At 40.5% G+C, this 22,535-nt stretch overlaps 2 protein-coding genes across 2 annotated transcripts in view; one reads left to right on the plus strand and one right to left on the minus strand.

Moving 5' to 3' along the window:
* Positions 1-2,726: 2,726 nt before the first annotated feature.
* On the minus strand, positions 2,727-14,905 carry LOC109471891 (vacuolar protein sorting-associated protein 45-like). Its single transcript, XM_019771324.1, has 16 exons — positions 14,592-14,905; positions 13,876-14,010; positions 13,299-13,359; positions 12,943-13,022; positions 12,678-12,746; positions 11,863-11,951; positions 11,552-11,600; positions 11,215-11,325; positions 10,848-10,982; positions 10,384-10,494; positions 10,004-10,171; positions 9,444-9,602; positions 8,716-8,829; positions 6,847-6,968; positions 6,346-6,477; positions 2,727-5,783 (listed from the first exon to the last, which is right to left on the minus strand). Exons 1-16 carry the CDS (start codon positions 14,682-14,684, stop codon positions 5,696-5,698), a joined length of 1,716 nt encoding a protein of 571 aa, XP_019626883.1. The 5' UTR covers positions 14,685-14,905; the 3' UTR covers positions 2,727-5,695.
* Positions 14,906-15,109: 204 nt separating this feature from the next.
* LOC109471852 (structural maintenance of chromosomes protein 5-like) overlaps positions 15,110-22,535 on the plus strand; it is a 16,024-nt gene continuing 8,598 nt past the window's right edge. The window contains exons 1-14 of the mRNA XM_019771246.1: positions 15,110-15,309; positions 17,943-18,084; positions 18,475-18,527; positions 18,755-18,920; positions 19,070-19,132; positions 19,394-19,606; positions 19,822-19,983; positions 20,109-20,180; positions 20,360-20,421; positions 20,599-20,677; positions 20,860-20,977; positions 21,302-21,456; positions 21,669-21,782; positions 22,162-22,256. Of these exons, the coding sequence (XP_019626805.1) occupies positions 15,149-15,309; positions 17,943-18,084; positions 18,475-18,527; positions 18,755-18,920; positions 19,070-19,132; positions 19,394-19,606; positions 19,822-19,983; positions 20,109-20,180; positions 20,360-20,421; positions 20,599-20,677; positions 20,860-20,977; positions 21,302-21,456; positions 21,669-21,782; positions 22,162-22,256 (1,655 nt within the window). The 5' untranslated portion in view covers positions 15,110-15,148. The remainder of the gene's footprint in view (positions 15,310-17,942; positions 18,085-18,474; positions 18,528-18,754; positions 18,921-19,069; positions 19,133-19,393; positions 19,607-19,821; positions 19,984-20,108; positions 20,181-20,359; positions 20,422-20,598; positions 20,678-20,859; positions 20,978-21,301; positions 21,457-21,668; positions 21,783-22,161; positions 22,257-22,535) is intronic.

Here is a 22,535-nt window from a genome sequence, read left to right on the forward strand (position 1 = left end):
TAGGACATTTCCGAATGCATTCTTCTGTGGAATATTCAGGTTTAGCATTGAACAGAGCCAATTTGGTCATTTTACCATACATGATAAAGATGACGAATAGAGGCCATTGTAGCAACACCATCGCTGTATACTAGTAGATTCTTCTGTTTGTATATGGGATGTGTGTATACTGTGTGCACGACAGTATAGACATAAACAGCAGTCTGCTACAAGGTAGACAAATTCAAGCTTTGTGACGTCCCACTGCAAAAGTGATCCGCACTGTCAGCAGTTGCAATCATGGCAAATTATTCGATTGACCTGCGAGGTATCCCATTATAATAATATCATGGTCCTTTCTCATTGACTGAGGTACGCTATGTTAAGAGCAGACGTGACCTTGGCTTTAGGGAAAAACAATGCACCGCGTAAAACGATTTGAGCGACTGTAGACGGGTTTAGCCCACCCTTACATGCACCAGTAATAAAAGCAGTTCAGCTTCAAAAAGTACATCTCAACAACTACACACCACAATCTCAGACCACAATCACCTACATCTCAGAAACAAAGCAGATTATTGCGAACTGTCCTCTTTTGCAAATTACCGTCTAATTAAGCTTAGTCTCTCGGTGACACCTTTAGAAGTGACCGGTTGCGGGCGCAGCTCCTGGTGATGATCATGCTACAGTGGAGAGAAGAGGACAGTCATAATACGTCTGGAGCTCCACATCCATGGGAGGTAATAGAACGAACTAGATTAAATTCCGGCTGCTGCAGAACTGAAGGGCTTGTGAATGTAAATGGAGAAAAGATCCTAGGAGGGGTACCCATATAGTCTATCACCAGCTATTGTTATCATATCTTTGGTGCTTCTTGTCTCTTATCTTTCACTTGATGCAGAATAATCACATTTAGCGGCTGTTTGCATACTATGATATCAGTGCCAAGCGAATGCAATAAAGAAATACATCCTAGATTAAATTAATACATTTATCTCCGCTCTCTTTTGCAAAAGGTTGACAGCCCATCAGTTTCCTTTTTCACAATCGCCTAGCGTTGCTTAGCGACAAAGACAACCGCTGAAGTCTTCTTCTGCAGCATAAACCTGAGTCCCTCATTTTACTTAATGGTTCGGAGGCCGTAACATTGGAGGTCGCAAACGGGTCATCCAGTAAATTGAATGCCGTCGGCAGGATTACTGGCTTGAGGCGTTCATTTTTCAACGCAACCCTTTACTGATCTTGATGGGATGTGGGTTGTTCTCAAGAAGACAAAGGGTGGGGTGCCGGGGTTTTTTCATCTTTTATTTCGGTCACAATTTTGCACGAGCATTTTCAAAGTCGACGTCGTCAGTAACAGTTCACTTTTTTTCGGTTGGTCTTCTGCGTTCGGATCAGAAACGTGGTTACATTCACGGTCGTGGGGCAAAAAGTAACCACCTCAACGTACCTTTGCTGACGTTCTTCTCATCAAGGACATTATAATGTCCTTGTTCTCATGAACTATGCAAAGTGTCACAAAATATGCATAATGTATGCATGACGACGTTAACCTCAACATGTCAGAAATACCAAGTGTATAATGTCCTTGGAAATACGAAGTTTGTGGCTTGAAGTTCCTCTCAGTATAGGCGGGTGCAAATTACGCCACAACGTGCTACAGAACCGGCCCTGAACTAACAACGTTGTACGAGTACCTTTGTTTTCAACAGTCCCTGCCGTCATGAACTGAACTCAAAATAATGGAACAACCGCGTCAACGTCCCTGTCCCGACGGAGCAGTCTGGCACGGCTGCAACATTACACGCGATTAGCATCACCGTTCTCTGCATGGGAACGGTGAGGATGATTTTGACAGATTGGATAGTTACAGGTAATCCAAGAGAAGAGCATCAGGCGAGCTCTTTAACAAAACCAATTTCCCATAGTTAGTCTACATGGGCTGTAAAGATATATCCTATCTACCGGCGTGATTTTGACATAACCGACTATTCTCTGTAGACACAGGTAACGTGTGTATCGTGTTGTACTGTGCACGTCATATTGCTCAAAAAATAAATTTCCCAGTTGGTTGGCAATCAAAATAATTCATCACAATCCTGACAATTTCAATCCTGCTTTCCAAACACAACCCAAGCTTGGAAGGTCCATTTCAGAAGCCAAATGCTGCCTCTTTTACACCAATTCGTTTTATTTTCTATCAAAGGCATATTCGGGGTGATATTGTGAATCCGCAGTGTTAGAAACGAGATGCCATCAGTGTAGCGGGGCAATTCTCATTGGCTGTTCCCCCGAGACTAGGCTTTTCGGCTGTCTGTAATAACTTGGGAAATGACACTCCTATCATACACCTGATTTATGACAAAAGAAAGGCAGCTAATTTAGACTCTCATATTGAAGACGGTATAGCCTAAATCACATGTCATATTCGGAGTACGTGAATGATATACTCACGGTGCATATGGCACTGAAGTTCATTAGTATCAATCTCATTGTGCCGAACGGCAATGGAAACTAATAGCCATGCAACTGCTTTAAGTGAAACTTAATCAAACATTGATGATTTGGGAATGAAAATGGATGTAACGACATCCCAAAAGGTTCCAACTATGCCGTGAATAGAGAGCGGGAGCATCAAGTTTATTTGCTATTGGTATCTGTAATACATGTTGTTTCTTTGAATTTCAGTGTGAAAACAACAAGAAACGCAGCAGTTTCTTTTACCAACTGAAACTAATCTCATTGTAATATTACCGGTACATTACTCTAATTGATGGCAAATGGGAAAGCCATTAACGGGTTTCGTGCTTAAACCGCTCTGGCTTGTCAACGATTTTTGCAGGATTTTGTTGTACTGTTTTCAGCAGTTTACGCATTTAAAGGAATCTCATTAAGGGTTAATGTACGATATACATGTACACCCATCTGTCGTTTTTAATATACATGGTGTTGGTAAAACACATGTAATCAACTTCATGTGTTTATAGCTATGCATGTATATGTTTACATGTTTATATGTGAATGCTACTAGTACTACACAGTATAAAAACAAGTAGTCATTATTGTGCAGCATATTTAATTATGCCAGCACAAATTGTAATAGCAAAGCAATATACCTACTTTGGCATCAGTTTTACTGTCAAGAGATAAAAATGCAAGATAAAATTACATTGCACAATATATAAGCTGAAATGTTAGATGAATGCTCTTGAAGAGTTTGTATTCCCCTACTGTGTACTTTACTTGTAAAGCATGTCATTCATGGCAAGTCCCAATGGTACTCTGTTCTGCAGTATAATACATCAGGAATAGGAGCTGTCATCACAGTACTTACATCTCTAAAGGGAATAATGGCAATCATATCTATTCATCAAAACAAGTACTCCTCTTGAGAGTAGCCCTGTTTCCAACATACATCAAGACCTCTTTACATCCTGTTTCCACTAGAGGCTGCTACTGCTGAGCAACAGAAAATTTGACAGATCACTTCATGAACTTCATAGTTGAACAAATTAAAAATGTTACATTATTTTTAACATCGTGTATAATGTTCCAATTACAAAAATCAAGGGTCGCACAATTTTGGCTGCTCAGTAATCGCCATCTAGTGGAGAGGTGGCCTTAACAATGCTGCAAAGTAAGCATAGTTACACAAATGAATACTTTCGCACCTGCTATATCAATAGTCTAGTCGGGGGACATGGGCAAAAATAACTCGTCACATTCCCATTCCAACAAACGTTTTAACAGACCATATGCATCTTACAGTTTGCACATATCTACATTTCTACAATACTTTCTTTATCTGTGCTGTTGTTCTTCTTCTGCCGAGACTTCACTGTAGCAACCATTGGTTAAACATAAGCATAAATATAAGTGAAAACAGAAGAATACAACTGTTCATACACCTGGAAAACCTTAATACCTCATCACCCCAAATGATAACATGCAATGCAAATCCTTGTTTCACTTAACACGTCTGTACAATTCACATCGACACCTGCATATTTCATGAACCTCCCCAAAGTAGAACACATTCAAGGTGTGTCAAGGTTAATGTGCTCCCTCCAGTGACAGACAAGTCCCAGGAGATAAGATGCCTGTGGCACCTCTGCAGACAACCTCACTGATGTAAAGTATGATGGTATCTGTAAAATTGGAAGAATTGAGCAACTTTGGGCCTCTTTGTTCTGACAACTTTGGCAGTTTGTTCTGTATGCTTACCACTTGAACTGGACTATGGATACACATTAGCTAGTCAGGGTGTAGCATTTACTTGATACCTGACAGTTGATGAAATTCACCCCTTCCAAATTAAAATCATTTTACCGTATTCCTCAGGGCATTACTGGTACCACACTACAGGTCAACTACAATTCTCTCCTGCATGGATTAACATTAAGTGTGCCACAGGTCAAGAAAACTAATCCAGCAGCAAAATTGTGATTTATATTGCATTAGTCTGGCAATCAGAGGGCTTCTTCTGCTTGACTCATGACCCGCAGACTGATTCAAAGTTTCCGCTTTCCACAATGATATGCCATTTGTTAACATATGGACAAGAAACATCATGACAGGCAAAGGCCCAGAGGGAGAAATTCTAGTTAATTTATACGTTTTTAGTGCTCTCCAAATCTGTTTGGTCTAGTCTTTCTGTGACTCGCTTCTATACTCTGATAATGGCGGGCTCAGTTTCAATGAAATGCATGTTATATTGTAATACGCACATGACTTTTCCATACAGTGAATACTGTAAAATATCTGCAATATTCACTTGGCCAGTGTGAACTAATGACAGCTGAAAACAGGTGCTAGCATTTCCAAATTGTGTTGTTAATATCGTAACTGAAACTGCAGACTCTTTTCAGTATCTATCAAAATTTTCATGCTGCATAGATAACTGAATGCAGTATCCAATCAACCCGGAAGGCAAAAAGCCTTAGTTATCCACACAACTACATGTACCTGTTCAGTCAAGTGTAAAAAATGTGTTCACTTGCTACAGTGATTTTAGAAGTGGATTTCTCTTACGTGTACCCACAGTTGTGCACCTAGCTTTTTGGTCTTTCTTCTTGACAGGAAAGGGGCTGTGATTGCTGATCTGGAATCAATTTCAGAACCGCAGCTCAAATCACCCAAATTGTACTCCACAATGGGTATTGATCAGTGCTCTGTAGCCAGCTCAAGGCTAGGTTTCAACATCAAATTTATCAGATCTAAAATTGGGGTATTCTTTGAATGCAGCCCAAGGGCAACAATATCAAAGCAAATTTTTCCACTCAGGTTAAAGACTCCAATCTGGTATGAAGTACATGTAATAACTTGGCACCCTGATGCTTATAACATGTATGCTTCTCAAATATCACAAAACACAGCAGTACATGTATATCCCTTCTACTTCCACACCTGATCACAGAGATGTTATCAGCCGAGACATGTATTAACGACATTTGTTAGAGCCTAAGTGCAACAGACAATGTCTCTCTAGATAATTACATTCTCATGTCACCTTCCTGATTGCAGACTGTACTGATCCAGGTAAGACTACAGTTAAGCCTTGCTTATAATACTAGTATATAAACAGTTTCAACTTCATCATTACAACTTCTGGGCTGATGCCGTAAGCGATATCTGTATTACACAGTTGAAGGATAGCAAGTTGACTGTTAAGTGCTTAATTCTGTGCATCATTTTTTTGTCCATTTGAATATAAGACTCATGTCCATCTGTGTTGAGGGGAGGCCTGTGCATTAGTGTATTGGAATCTCAGACCTTGTGTCGCTTGCCATACCTCCTCCAAGAAGCTGTGAAGAAAAAGAAAAGCAAAGGTCACATTTTCTCAGTTTAAGCCTTTCAAATCAACTACACGTGTAAATAGTTATTGTATCTGTATTGTAGAAGCATAATATTTGCCCTTTAGCATATCACACTTTGCATGCACATGGCAGAAGCTGGTTAGGCCTGCTTCCACTTGACAATGAGTGCTGATCGTTGAGGAACTGAAATTGGCTATGTGTGACCTTTGACTTTATAACTTATAAGTAGAATAAGATGCACCATGCAAAACTATGATTTTAAACTTTTAAAAGACAACAATTTGTTAAGCAATCTATCTGCCCACTAGTCACTCAGTGTCACAACCACTAGTGGAAAGGGGGTGTTACATTGCACAACCAACAAGCTATCTTGTCGGGTTGCCCTTACTATGCAGTGAGTTCCACTCTACTGTAATAATTAGACAAACTGAACATTTTAACACATCAATCCTAGATTGAGAGATTGCATCTAGCCAACAAGCATACGGTAGTCTGGAACATGTATCTAAAAGGCAAATCTCTTTGTTCATCAGTGCTGCCAAGTCCATACCTCTTTGTGTTGTGAACAGTGGTGCCCCCTAGAACTATCCTGACCCCTGGAGTGGTCCTGTTCATGTTGTGGATGGCCAGAGATTCCTCATATGTCACTCCACCGATTGTGAACACTATGATATCCTGAGGCCTGGGCAGGATTAAAGATACATGTACCACAACAGTTGCCAGGCTATATAACATACAAGACAGGCCATGAACTATTTCATCTGTTTTGAAAATACCTTATTGCACCTTGTGTTAAGTGTTTAGTACTATAAATCCATTCATTTTGTGGAAAGGAGGTTTTTGCAGATTAAACAATACTGTATAACAAAAATACATATCCATGGTGTCATGATTTTGAGAAGCACTGCAAAAGCTTCAAAAAGAAAAGCATCAAGAATATTAAGTATTTGACAAAGAGTGGCAGATTGTGTGGAAAGGGTAGTGGTAAGCACATACAGGAGCCATGGAAACTGGCCAAGACAACAAAAGAATAGGCATTTATCAGACTGACCTGTCCCTGAGGGTGCTGGTGCCCAGGTAAGGGTAACTCCCATCCTTCAGTTTACCCTTAATGAGCTGATCCAGGACATCTTGCAGCAGGGAGGTGTGCTGAGTGTACACATTCTCCACACCCTACACACAGATACACCAACATAATACCATGAGGGTCTGCATGGGGGGGTCCTGGCAACGGTTAACGGTAAATTCAGCAGGGCCGATAACGCTTAACGGTAAATTCAGGACGGTCGGCAACGCTTAACGGTAAATTGGCATGCTTTTTTTTCGAGCTGCACTGGATTTGGTATCTCGCTTTGTGAGAAAAGGTGATCACAGACAAAATTACGTATACCTTACATGTAATGAAGCATGCATTAAAGGTATGTGTTCCCTGTGCTTCCCACCTGCCCTGGTCCCCGAGTGCATCCACAAATACCGGGGTGTCCGACTCGACGTCGGCCAGCTTGCATTTTTTCAGTCTCCCCAGTTTTACCGATGGATTTTGAGAAGGGAGCGCCAAAGGCGCTCGTAATCTAGGGGGGTCCGGGGGAATGCTCCCCCGGAAAATTTAGGATTTTTAAGCCTTCAAAAACGCAATTTCCCGCATCTTGAGAGGCAAATCATGGTGTTGAGAGTGTTTGTCGATCCTTCTGATGTTTTCATATTTTACTGAAGATTTTTGTTAATTTGCCTGTCAAGGTTGACGGATTCGTTAAAAAAATTCTGTAACTCTCCGCAAACTTCCGGAAATTGAAGGGAAAACTGGTTCTGGCTAGAGCCGAAGGGACCGAGCGCAGAAGCGCGAGTCGAGCGCCAACGGCGCGAGCAATGTAGGGGGGGTCCGGGGGCATTCTCCCGCGGGAAATTTTGTATTTTTAAACCTTCAATGACGCACTTTCCTGCACTTTGAAAGGCAAAATTAGGCGTAACGAAGAATTATTCATTAACGCTTAACGCTGAATTTAGGATGACAAATAACGTTTTACGTTTAATTAAAACGACCCATAACGCTTCACGAGGAATATACTGATAACGCTTAACGTCGAATTAGATCGGGCCGGCAACGATTAACGGTGAATTAAAATAGCCCATAACGGTTAACGAAAAAGGGCATGCAGACCCTCTACCATACTTCACATCTCAACTTTAACTTCTCATCTTCAACTTCTAACTTCTTCTACTTCCAACCCTGCAGCAGTATTATCAAATATCAGATACTACTTCTACTACTAAAGACTCTTTGATGATGAACTGTAGATTCCTAACATATTGTTGTCGTCTATCCACTCTGCATTTGACGCCCGTAAAGCTCTATTTTCCTTTCTCCTTCCGTAAACTGAGAGCCATTTGATCAATGACTACCATTGCAGCATATTGGGGGTGATGTTTCCTTCATACGAATGACCTAATTTCTCATGTCACATAAATATATGAAAATCAAAGCAAAAGTACATTTCTATATTTGACAAATGACTGTATGGTAAAGAGTTGAAGTATGAAAATCCCCTACAATTGATCCAGAAATGCCCCTTTCCATTTAATCTATGAATTGTAGCTGAAGCATATCTGATGAATGCCAGTATTGTGAAGACCTGACACGAGCAATCCACCTCCTGAACATTCTAAGCTCTGGTATCTTCACAAATCTTCCCACCACGCTCTAACGAAGTGATCCGTTAACTGATATCAGAGCGTTGACTAGTCCTGGCAGCTTTATGGATTAGATAAGCCACATTAGGAATGGCCACATTATCCCTTAATGGTGTGCAATTACCGTCGGGTGCTCTTAACATGGGCTGACACAAAGATTACAGACATAGATGGAACATTGCAACATTTATCTTAAGTATGCCATGCACCAACACATAGTGGACAGAAGTACCTTAAGGCCCTTAAGGAGCTTCTTAGTGAAGGAGATGGGGTTGGTGTTGTCTGTGCCGAACAGATCAGTTCCACGGCGCTTGGCCCCTCCGTACTCCACAATCGCTGACACAAGCTGGGAATGATGTAACAGTCAAATTAGGCACTCTTGTGATACAAACACTGCGCAATCCATATCTGCCAAGTCTATTTCTGTAACCCTGAGTTACTATCTGCAGGGTTTTTCTCTGAGTTACTTGCAGATAAAATCACCAATATTCTTTGCGGCAATAGATATACATAAAAGGTCTCCTTGAAATTTCTGTCTTGCTCGTAATTGTTACAAATATTTGCTAAGTAACTTAAAGATAAAACTTAGTAAGTTTCATCTTTTCTTGTCAACAACTCACAACAACTGTCTTTATCCTGTATATATACTAATTACATAAGTGGAATGAAGTCTGAGTAAATCATACATCAGATCCAAGTATGTTATTGCAGTAGACTGTAACCTGAGTGCTACTTTTTGATCTGTTGCAATGCAAATTTATAGGAGATAATTTCTGAGTACAAGCAGCCCCTATCACTTAACCCCTGTGCTTTAATGTTTTCCTTTGGATCCTTTTACGAGCTCATGTTCGGTTTTATACACATTGTGCATCGTATAGAATCCTTTGCAGATAAGCAAAATACCATTGTATAGTTGTGAACAGTTTGCTATGTTGACTTGATTATTGAGTTGGGACCAACCTTCTTGTATCTGTCACTAACCCCCCTCCTTCCCAAGGCGTCCATCATCCAGTGCACCTCGTTGTTGGGATGCCTCTCGTACCGTAAGGCGTACAGCAGGACCAGCCGCACCAGGTCCAGCTCTGATACCTGCTCATCCTGGAACAGCTTCTTGATACTCTGGACAGAACAGGGATGTACATGGCTGACATCACTTGTTTTATGTGCACTGACACAAAGCTTGTGTCAGTTTCTCAACTGCTGTTTTGCTATTATGCAATGTTACCATGTTACCACCTTGTTCTTGTGTATTAAAAACATTTTGTGTATGAAAAAGCCATTTATTTGAGGTCATAAGGAATAAATGATTATGTATTTACCTGTTAAGATAACTCACATCACACAAAAATTTAAATGGTTTTATACAAGCTTTTGTACTTAAGTACATGGTTTCTCAAAGCTATTCTTGTACACATGTACCTACAGTGTGGTCACATTGAACACCACAATGTAATCTATTTCTACAGATGAAAAAAGTATGCATTCATCAATTGTACCATTGACCTGATGATTTTTCCTACCTGCAGGTGGTTGGAATGGTCAGACTTGCAGGCCAGCTCCTGCTCTACCTCAGACACCTCTAAGAGCTTGTGAGCTCCCACCAGGCGAGACAGCTCTCCCACCACGGTCACATGTTTGGCAACTGTACCAGACATCTTCTTGAACTGAGGATAGTTCTCCACAAATGCCTGGACAAGGAACATACATATAAATTTGTAGCCAGAAATAAGACATGGAATTTTACAGTAAATCCTTAAAACTGTATTTCAAAGGTAAATTTTGTTCAGGTTTAAAAATAGAATATGAACATCTTTGTGTATGGAACCAGCATGGTATAAGAGAAAAACTTAACACAGAACAATGCTTAGCCTTAGCCACATTGCGGTGAAAAATTGGTCACCTTCATATCTGCAATGGACTCCACTTTCTGCTGACTCTTGGTTTTCTTCTGGAAATCCTCCATCAGTTCTTTGATGTTGGAGCCAATCTCTCCAAAGTTTAAAAACATATTCTGGGGAAAACACATCAAAAGGTCATTTTAGTTGGAACATTCTTCAGGGCTTTGCAAATTAACAAGCTGTTAATGTATACATGTATCATGTCTTCCTATACAACAATGTTGGTTTTTGTTATTTGAATAACTTGAATTAGTTTGTTAAGATACATACATGATGTAGTGGAAAGGTTTTTTAAAAGGAACAATCATATTTGTGCATGATTTCTAACAATTCCTGATATTGGAGTTGTGAGACAAGTTATTTGATGCAATACAGATCTGCTGCAGTTATATAATTTCAAAGCAGTGTGTTATGCAGAGGGTAGATATTCTGCTAGACTAACAGTAATGTACATGTAGATACTCACACTTGCGTAGAACTCATCGTGTTCTGCAGACAAGACGACCTCCCTCAGGTCACGACTGATCCCGGGGACGGACGACAGGTCGATCCTGTTGTTATGGATACCTAACAACTCATGAACCATGGCCTGGTACGTCCACTAGAATCAAACATCGCAGACAGGGTTGGTCACTTTGAGCAGCTCCCACAATGCTAAATGATTATGCACTGGTAAATAGAACCTACAGAACCAGTGATAACCTTGAGACTCTAAATGAGGCAACAGTCTACTTACCCTAAAAAAGGAAAATGTTCATTACCAGTGTATGCAAGTATCCATACATGTTCAATGTATATCTTTTTGTATAGTTGAGAGGAAAGTGTTGTGACACCTGGTTAAGGAGTGGGGTGACTGGGTCATCTCTTCGGTCCAGGATCAGTAACAGTGGAGGCACATCAGGCTTTCTGAAGTCAAACAGACCTGCCTCCTTGGAAATGACTTGCTGCAAAATGAAAACAATTTTGTAGAGGACCTAATTTCGACAAAGTAGGTACGTGTATTGACTCTTTAGTTATGTTTAACAAACATTGACTCTTTGGTTGTGTATAACAAACATGGATCTACCAAACTGATGAAACTATTCACCGTCCGAAAATTAACAAGATTAGGGTTCACTCACAAGGCTTCCAAACTCTCTATGTTAGGTTTATCTTGGGTCTTGTACTTACTCTGACATTTTCTGCTAATCGCTTGGCCATCTCGGATGAGTTCTGGAACCTAAGGAAAATAGAAATACATGTATAATAGAGCTTGCACACACTTAGACATTCCTTTTACATGATCAGTTTTACATGTATGCCAGCAAGATTGAAGGCAGAGGATATGTATGTACATGTATATGGTATGCCTTATACATGTACACATGGATGGTTAGTGACATGATATAAACTTATATCAATAAATTATCCACACATCAATCACTAAACATCCATATCATAGAAAAAGGAGCCCCATGAGTCCTACAGTAAGACAGACATACCTGATCATGGGACACTTCTTGAGAGCCAACAGAAGAGCGGTGAGTCCCTGGCAACTTCTGGCCAGGGCCTGAGACGTCCAGTTGATACCCTGAGTCAAGAGTGATATGATGCATTGTTTCTGTTTCCTCCATTAGAATCTTCTGACTTTTCGAACAACCCCCAAAACAGACAGTAAACAAGCAACATAGATGTGCAATTTGTTCTATTTGAAGGCACATCTATGATGCCAGATAGATTACAAGGATGTTCAACTTGGGAAAAAAAACAACACTTCATTCATCAACAAAGGAAGTAACAAACAAACAAACAAACAAACAAACAAAACAAAAACAGAATAAATCAACTTTTCATGTAAATTAAGTACTACATGTATTTGGAAATGTAATTATTTTGCAACAGAGAAAACCAACAACTGAGTATTCAACAAGGGAGGATGCACTAAGCATAGACCACAGAAGCAAGATACAAATACCTGATGAGGGTAGAAAGGAAGAGAAGTAACCTGTGAGAATAAAGGATCAGGCCGATGTTTAGCTGTATCACTGCTTTGTAGTTTGAGCAAAGCTGTTGGTAATAAGGGAATTACAACACAACAAAGGAATGGCAGATTACCTACAGGTACAACATGCCAAAATATACCCCATGCCAGAAGATACCTGGGTACATTCTGGGCAGGGGTATACTCTGGTCTGTTACACTGGTTAGGTTGAAAGAAGATAAAGAAAGTGGCAGAGGAAAGAAGAAAACATGGACTGCACATCCTTTCAGACAGCCCCCACCTTTACACAATAAGAAAAGAAGCCACGGTATTTACCTGACTACAACCAGTGAGGTTGAATGAGAACAGATGTGGGTTCACAGCTATGTAATCTCCATAAAATTCCTGGAACACAGGTAGGGAAGACTTGCAAAATGTTCACCTGTTATTTAATTAACGTTATTTCCCAAAATGGTAAAGATAAGAGATGGTGTCCCTTTTGATAAAGATCTGTTTAACCAAGATACAAGACTAGAAAGGCAACAATTTGTGTAGTTACGGGACGGGATATTTCTGATATTCCACATGAATGATTACTGACCTGTACTTCTCTAACCACCTCCTGTTCATCATTCTCTGCAAGGACCTTCACATCACTTTTACTGATGACATTACTGAAATCTGAAACACACACCTTGTTAGGAACAGGCAACAACTGTCTTTTCTACAGATGCTGCTACAAGAGACTTTCTAGTAAAAGCATCATCATTCTTGTTCAGACTTGGTCACACAGTCACTCAATTAAGGACAAAATGTTATTGACCCAAGTCCATGTTATTGAGCAACCTAACTCTTGCTTTTCAGAGATTTGAACAAAATCTGCTGCAAAACTCACAATTGGATCTTCAATATACTCAACTGTACTTACACATGTATTTTGAAATGGTTTATACTTACATATATAGTATATTCCGTATCTTGGATTCTTCAGTTCCTGTGACAAGAACTCAACATTCTCCTACAAGGCAAAGAATAATCCCATTGTAACTAAGAAATAGGATGTGAATGATACAATGTTGACAAATAACAGAACTTTGCAGTTCCTATTCCAATTCAATGCCAAAAACATCATATGTAACCTAGAGATGGCAAAATACCCAAACAAAAGCCCACTTTAGACATCAAATTTCATGACATTAAGAATGGTGACATCGGGATGGTGATGTGTCACAGCTTTTTCCAAAAGTAAAGATGATGTTTATGGTTGTACAAAGGCTTTTGTTACAAATCACAAAAATCACCCCCAAAGAACTTGTACAAGACCTCCCTGATAACTTCAGTGCATGTGTAAAGCCAAGCTGTCAGGCTCACGAAATTGGGAGATCCGAATTCAAGATGATTGGCAATCTGGCATAGAGTATGTAATGTGCAATTTCTAGAATGGTTGAGTAAGTTGAGCTATGCAACCCAAGTGCCATGGGATTGGCATTGTGTGTAAGGTAGGCCATGCCAAAGACTTGCTGCAGTGACTAACCTTTGTTGGTCGGAGAAAGCAGATACACTTGAGGTGCTTCATGATCTCCCTTCCCTGGGAGTCCAGCCTCTCAAACAGGTACACCTCCTTCTGCAGGATCTCTGACTGGGCATACACCATGCTCACTATGCTGGTCTGGTACAAGTACAAAGGAAAGAACACCTCTAGACTTGAACCCTACTTTGGGACTCAGGAAGAATCATGTATGTGGAAATTATACATCAGTATCCACATTATCATTCCTCTTTGAACTTGCAAATTATAAATGTAATGTTAAACACATTTATGATAAAAAGTACCAGAAAGCTAGAAGAATACCAAATAAAGATCTGGTTGAAAATAAATAGTTATTAGCACTGCGGTCATAATTTTGACTGTAAGAACTTTCTTTCAGTAATCTCACTTTTAAGCAGAGAGCAGATACTAGACAACAAAGTAAATATTTCTTTTCTCAAGTCATTAGCAACTGACGTCTGACAGTGGTCATAAAAATTATTTTCTTGTAAGAATTTCTTTCAGTAGTACATCTCACTTTTCAGCAGAGCTGAGACTAGATAACCCTGCCTCTCTTCACAATATGTTACTGTTGTGTCATCTGAATTATGTTACAGGTAACCTTAATAAATTCAGGATTTTTGTGCAGTGCTAACTTCGATTCAGAATCAATGACATGATGCTATGATGTGTGATCAATTTTTACGCCCACTTTCATTTACCGTGTCTTTGTCCATCAGTAGAACCTTCATGCCCGGTCCACTGTCTTCTATCATCTTCGCCACATACTGCTTCACCGCCAGCACCACGTTCATTGTGAATAAGTGTCCCAAACACACAGGATTTGTAAAATAAGTAAAATTGAACACAATCTACTTTCAGACGGCAGCCATCTTGGACGACGAAATCGTTTGTTCCATTCCACTTATAGGGATGCTAACATCGATTTACATTCAGTTTGTTTATGCATGGTGTCAAACTATAGAAATAAATATATCAATAAATATATCGACATGATTTCATCTATTTTATTTGAAAGATTTCAATTGATCTATCAAAATAGAGATGAAAATCATTGGTCAATATTCTACACCCCTATATCCGATATCGTCCCATTCTATGACCCAATGAACCCAAGAAGTTTGACCTACACGCCCACTAAGATCACCTGACCAAATTCCGCTTTCTTATTGGTCAAAGTGGAAAGTTTGATTGACAGCCTAGATTGGTATATTTTCCCCAAGTGCCCGGATGCAGACATTTCGCGGGAAGCCTCAAAATGGCGGAAAGGAAGGGCAAGTCGAGGGAGAAAGGGGCGACTTCAAGACGATCTCAGGGCAACGGAGCCGTTCCTGACAGTCAACCAGGCCCAATGCCAACGGCATCGTCAGATGGATTTGTTCGAGGGATGATCGTTCGGATCAAGATGATCAACTTCTTGTAAGTTCAGCATAATTTTGGCGGCGGGTTGATGTTGATAAAATTTTTGTCCTGGCATGCCGCCTGCTCTTCTGTTTTGTTGTTGACGGAACTGAATTATTAATGCTAAGAATACATATATGACGTAGCCAGTGTTTATTGCAGACGACGTGTCCACGTCAGTTATGAAATATCGCGCAACGTTCCAACATGCAACATTACTCCATAAAGTTTACAAACGTGCTAGACCTGTCTAGAAAAATTATACTAGTAGACAGTCGAAGTTTTGAATGAGGGCACTTCCACTTTCTCACTTCCTTTCTGGTTGCTATTGCATGTGCTACATGCAAAATGGATTGAACTACGATTATAGAAAAGAACGCTGGCATGTTGGATGGAAATGGCAAAATATATTGGCTTGCTTGAACATTTTATAACAATCACTATAATTTATTTACTACCCGTTAAATGCACGCAGTGCATTGTTCTGTTAATTAACATTAGCGCACTGGGTAGGTAGATTTTACATTTCAATTGATTTATGAATGAAATGGCCAATTGTGATGCAAAATCTTGGTAGACGATCGGAAACAAAAACACCTCAGATGCCAAGTCCAGGGAAAGGGATAGATGATTATCATTATGGCCGATTATACATACAGGTAGAATAGCCACTAGCCACATTTCTATAGCAAGCACAGGGAGTGTAATTTTTATGTCGGGCAGGGTTACCATGGATTTTGCTGTAGTTTTGCCAGATGTATCCAGCTGTCCAGTATGGCCAGAATGGTCTTGAAAAATGCTGGCTTCATTTAATGACTTCCAGATGTTTTCTTGTGGCTTGATGCATGGGGGGCCCACAGATGGAATGAATGGTCTTATCTAGTTGACAAGATGGTGTTGTCAGACTCAGAGCATGGAACTCAAGAACTGATTTCAACATTCTTGGTTAGAGGACTCAGGTACAGTAGAGATGACTTGAACTTCAAATTTCATCATGTTATGGATGTGGGCAGCGGCTCAAAGTGGAAGAGAACTTCCTACCGAGACGAAAGATCTACTCTACTCTACTCTACTCATAGAGTGTGGCTCAGAAGCCTGGTCCTTGCATGGGGATCAGGATTTGGACCAGTATTAACTTGTCCCAACACTATTATCAGACTAGCCTAGACTAGCCTGGCCTGGGTACCAGACCCACACTGACAGCACACTAGGCTCAAAGTTATCCAGCATAGTATGCTTGTGGGTCTGGCACCCAGGCTAGGGTAATTATAACACTCTCATTGGCCTAAACCTATAGCTAGCTGTTTAGAGTTAAAACTTTTGGTCCAACACAAAAAAGTTCTCTCACCTAGAGCTTTCGACCAGTCACTCTGGTCTTCCTCAGTAGACTGACCCAGTGAAGCTTGTCACATGGCTTCTTTGAAGTGACAGGTCAAAGGTATCTGCCTGGTAGACAAGCTTCACTGGGTCAGCCTACTGAGGAGGACCAGAGTGACTGGTCGAAAGCTCTAGGTGAGAGAACTTTTTTGTGTTGGACCAAAAGTTTTAACTAAACATGTAACTACCAACACAGATGAACTTTCATGATACATTTGTACTATAGCTAGCTGTTGGTTGGCTGGTCTCACCTGTCATCCTGTTGCATGGCAGATGTCATGGCCAAAGTTCATTAAATGTACTCTCCAGGTCTGTAGAGTCTTCCCACTCCACCTCTGCTCGCTTAACCCTTGTCCTGGTTAAGATCAGTAAAATTAAATCTTACGTTTTCTTTTTTTAAGTTCATGATTTTTCACACCCATGAACATACATGTGTTACCCAACTACCGCTAGTTGGCTAATTATGATGCAATCACTTTCAGTTTTGTTATGTTTATACAGGGAGGTTAAAACTCAAAGCCTGGGTTTGTGAAACATGTACCTTGTATGTGTAAGGATTTGACTAAGGCTTCCACTCTATGTTTAAAGATAAAACATTTAGGAGGACATGAGTCATGTTATCGGTATTATGTTTGTCATGTTACATTGTACTTATTAATTTTGTATATTTTCAGAGGCGACGGCAGGAAATTTTGATTGGGGGGGCGAGATTTGTATGGAATCCACTATCGAGCGCTGAAGGCGCGAGCCGCCGCGCCGCACCTAGGGGGGTCCGGGGTCATGCTCCCCCGGGAAATTGTGAAATTTTAACCCTCTGAAATGCGTTTTCCTGCTTTTTTGGGGGGAAATTTTGCTGGTACACGAAGCTAAATTTTGAGTACTTAGTAGCTAAGTTTCTTACTCGTTATTCGAGTCCATGGCGTCCCGAATTTCCACATGCTATGTTAATATCTAAGTCCACAAGGGGGACGCAGCGCGGAAAATGCGTTTTACAAGCATTTTTAAGGTAAAAATCTAACTGTTCGCTGGCTTTTCCATACATTTAGAGAAAATACACTAGAATTTCATGATTATTTTTTTGGGGGGGCAGTCGCCCCCCCCTGCCACCCCCGCTGCCACCGCCACTGATTTTGTCTGACCCATAACCTCCTCACTCATCATAACCTCAATTCAGAAAATGTAGGCTGGTTTGAGGTCAACAAAACAAACCCACTCGGTTTCATTATACCGGTATTTCATTTTTTCTCTCATCTTCTTTCTTTCCTACTGTGAAGCACATATGATGCATGTGAGTTCTACCCCGGAACCCAGCTGAATGTGATCATTGGGCCCAATGGCACCGGCAAGTCCAGCATAGTGTGTGCGATGTGCCTGGGCCTGGGGGGCAGCACCAACGTCCTAGGCAGGGCAAAGGAGGTGAGCAGTCAGTGGTGTCTTGTCTGTTGTCATTACAAGTAGTTACTGTAGCAGTGTCACAGTTCATGTAATGTTATCTTAAGTACCTGTGTGGGGTAGTTGTGACAGAGGTAAGGTGTGGGGAAGGGGGTGGCTAGTATGGCAAAACCAATTCATGTCTCGAGATTAATTCACACAGAACACAAACAAAAAGATAACATTAACATCAGTACACTTACAGTATTCATACAAAATATACTAGTATTTGTAGTTTTTTTTAACATATTCATCTTTTTATTGTGAACTTGTTATTTCAATGCTGCTATTCTATTATAACTTATTATTATAAGACTAATCTGTATTAATAGTCTTGCCTTCTTTTAACATCATCATAACTTGGTCCTTTTGTAGATTGGAGAGTATGTGAAACATTGCAAGGAAACAGGATACATCGAGCTGGAGCTGTAAGTACACTGTTGTTATCAGCAGTCTTCCTCATTTCTGTATTGAAATTAAAGAACTTCCTTAAAATGTTATGCTTTACGTCAATACAGGTAGATTTACCTTTTATCATTACCTCCATTCTAATTTTTGGTGTTGCCTCAGTGGTCAAGCCATTGTTCTATCTGCAAAATGCAAGTGACAGGTGGTGTTTCAGCCCTGTCTTATGATTGGTTGCTGTTCCTTACAGACATGGTGGTGAAGATGAGGACAACGTAGTGATCAGGAGGCAGATTCACCGGGATAACAGGTCAGACTGGAGTCTGAACGGTCAGCATGCCACCCAGAAGAAAGTACAGGAGACAGTGGCCAGCTTCAACATCCAGGTCAACAACCTGTGTCAGTTCCTACCACAGGTAAGTGTCAGTAGGGATTTGCATTTCTAATATATGATGCTTTATGAAAAACTTTTTTAATTGTCAAACATTTATTAGGAGCCCTTAATGTTGAAAAATTTCAATATTTTAATCAGCACTTAACTTGATGTATCTTTTCTATCATGCAGGACAGAGTAGCAGATTTTGCCAAGATGGACAAATACCAACTGCTGGAAAACACAGAAAAAGCTGTAAGTTTTGGTGTTGCATTATGCTTGTACTATAGTCCACTAGTAGACTGGTTTATTATTAATTAAAATCAAAGACAAGTCACATGGCAGCCAACAGGCTGAATTGACAGACTCGTGTACAAATTGGCAGATCAATATTAATTCGCTTAAAATATCTAAAATCGTTGAAATGACAAAACAGATTCACTAGCTTCATCTTAAGCATTACACTTCAAGTTGATGCTATTTTACCTTTACTTTACATGGTCTCGTGTGTTGTAGGTTGGGTCAGCACAGTTGCACGAAGATCACTGTCGTCTGAAGGACTTCCGACGAGATGAGCGTCAGCTCACCAACAAGCTGGAAGAGCACAGAACTCACTTGGAGCGCCTGAAGGAAAGAAACGCTCGCTTGGAACAGGATGTCGAACGCTACCGTGAACGGGAGAGACATCTGGCTAAAATTCAAGTGCTGGAAAAGAAGAAACCCTGGGCTGTAAGTTTTCCTCATTCTTTTCTCAAAGTCAAGTAGAAAAATAGGGAGTCTCTTCTATTTGAACTTGATAGACAGGTTATTCAACTGACTGTAAAACACGTTCAAGAACTAGATGTACAATTTATGAAGATGACTATAGTCTCAGTACATAAGCCTGTGCATGTTACATGCATGTAGTAGACAAGGCTATCATTATAATTTTTTTTTTTGCATAGCAAATGGTTGAGAACCAAAAAAAGTTCAACTCAGCCAAAAGCAAGAAGACAGAGTTCACCCAGCGACTGCGCGAGGAACAGAAGAAAAATGCCCCTCGCCAGAGGCAGGCAGATCGCGCCAGGGAACATGCCGCAAAGATCGACCAAGACATCAAGGGAAAGGTGAACTCTCTCTCTCTCTCTCTTCTGCCTATAAATCCAGTAGTTGTTGTAATATGCAAATTTGCACGTCAAACATTATACTTCTCCTTATGAGTTGTAATAACAGTGTGTTTATTGTTCTGCAGCAAAACCAAATCCGCCAGACTACAGGACAGTGCAAGGAGAGATCTGAGAACCTTGCCCAGCTGCAGGAGGATGTAAGTTCTGTTCAAGCAACTGCCAGTTTCACCAATGCTTTTATCCTCCCTAATGCTTCTGCTGCTCGTGTCCCTGACATGGGTCAGCAGCAGTCGGCTAGTAGTACTGAAAACTGTAATAATGATGTGGTTACTTGATAATATGATGTTACATGTTACCATACTTTTTTCATCACCAGATCACAGATGTACAAGAGTTAATCAAGGAGAAGAAGCAGCAAGAGAGCGACCGTGTCAAAATGTGAGCTGCACAGTACTTAACTGTTTTCTTTTTTTGTCTTTGATGTCTGAGCTTGGCATTCTTATGTTGTAAAATTTTAATTGAAAAGCGAAATGCAAAGTTTATTACCTCGTTAATGGAAATGGTTATTTGATGAACAGGTCAACATTTATCATTTTATATTGTTTGTACTGTTAGGCTGAACCAACTAAAGCGCCACCTAGGTGCCCTGCAGAATGAACTGCAGGAAGTCATTGAGACAGCCCAAGATGTCACAGTAAGTTTCCTTCAACTCATTTCTTAGAAATAAATCACATTAGTAGGTCTGAATATGACAGTTAAGTTTGCATTTAAACACCCAAACAAGATGTTTACCAATGGGTTGAAAAAATGCCCGTGTGTTTTTGATTAAGTATAGTGAATTTCGTTTATGACAGACTTTTGCATTTTCTCTGACAGCCAAGAATCAATGAGATTGGTTTGGAGCTGAGGGCTATCAACTCAGACATGAGGAAACTGCAGACCGAGAAAGACAGAATCAAGGAAGAGCGCAGGGAGCTGGACAGGGACATTAAAAGTAGGTTCAACAGCCAGAGGTGACTTACAGTGTGTTACAACAGTCCCAACAACAACAACTATTTGCTTTGAAGTAGCCACTGATGCAAAAGAAATTGTCATCTTTTGCCTGAGAATTTAGAAACTCAGAAATTTCTTTGTAGATCTGCTATCACATCTTTTAGCAGCTGAGAACCTTTTTCTATTTTGTTCTGCTCATGACTGGTGTGAATTTTAACATCCAGGTAGCCTCCCATAGTTATAGGTTGTGTCAGAAGACCATTATTTTTCCATGTTCTTCCAACTGCATCAAGCAACTTAAAGTTGAGCTGCTGACATGTTGCAGGGTGTAAGGATGAGATCCGACACCTGGAGGATGTGCGGAACCAGAGGCTGAACCTGCTGCGACAGAAGCACCGCCACACGTATGACGCCGTGCAGTGGCTGCGGGCCAACAGGGACAAGTTCAAGAAGAACATCTATGAACCTATCATGCTCATTGTAAGCAGCATTACACATTGTAGATCTAAATAATCCCCATTCTAGATCCAGGATAATCCTCAGGGCTGTTCCTAGGGAAAATGGAGGGGAAAGGGACGTAACGTCTGTATTGTCAGAGACCCCCTTGCCTGTATTTTCCTTTTTTACTGGTGAGACAGTGTTTCAAGTACTGTATCTGTATACAAATGTATGTATATATATTTTTTTTTCAGATGAATGTGCCAAATCGTGGCTATGCCCGGTATTTGGAGCACATCATCTCCTACAATGACATGAGGGCTTTTGTGTGTGAGGACCAGGAAGACATGAACAAGTTTCTCAATGAGGTATGACTTGCTTTTTGTTCTTCTAACTTTTTGTTGCATTTCTGTTGTATCAATTTTTTTTATATTTGTCACCAAAACAACAAAATAATTCACTTTGCATGTATTAGGTAGTGGATTCGATTCTCTGACCAAGTCATACAAATTGGTACATACTGCTTCCTTGCTTAGTGCTCAGCATGGGAAAGAGTATGGATGTTGAATACATATGGCCCCCTACTGTAGTATTATCTGTGCCTGCACAGCTGTGTGGCCCAAGGGCTAAGGAAATTGAGATGGGCACCGCTCTATACATCTACACCATTATGGGGTCTCCATAAGGCAATCCCTATAGTTAATTTGATTTGACCTAAGTTTGACCCACAGTGTTCCTGTATGACAGGTGAGAGATAACCAGAAGCTGAAGGTGAATGCTGTCAGGGCTCCCACCAGGCCAGTGTCTGAATTTGTGTCACAAAAACCCATACAGCAGCTCAGGTAGGCTGTCCACTTTCTGTATGTTAACAGTATCCTGTCATTTTCTACAAGAAACTGTCTATTTTTTAACAGTGCTTTGAATGATATTGAAGCTTGATGACTACTGTCCAAATCACCATCTACCTTTTAAACTTTTGTCCCAGGGAAAGGTACGATTTCCAACACTACCTGAAGGATTTGTTTGAAGCCCCAGAACCAGTCATGGCATACCTGTGTCAGATGTACCACCTACAGGACGTCCCTATTGGCACTGAGAACACCAAACAGAACATAGAGAGG

This window comes from Branchiostoma belcheri, unplaced genomic scaffold, assembly GCF_001625305.1.
Source record: "Branchiostoma belcheri isolate BF01 breed outbred unplaced genomic scaffold, Haploidv18h27 scaffold26, whole genome shotgun sequence".
Taxonomy (NCBI): Eukaryota; Metazoa; Chordata; class Leptocardii; order Amphioxiformes; family Branchiostomatidae; genus Branchiostoma; species Branchiostoma belcheri.

Bases quoted from the DNA above. Each gene is read 5' to 3' on its own strand.
- LOC109471891 (XM_019771324.1), bottom strand. From the start codon at position 14,684: ATGAACGTGGTGCTGGCGGTGAAGCAGTATGTGGCGAAGATGATAGAA. The intron at 12,747-12,942 runs GTCAGTAATCAT...CCTGTGTTCCAG, and splicing joins AGGTGGTTAGAGAAGTACAG to GAATTTTATGGAGATTACAT. The intron at 10,983-11,214 runs GTGTCACAACAC...GTTTGATTCTAG, and splicing joins TCACCCCACTCCTTAACCAG to TGGACGTACCAGGCCATGGT.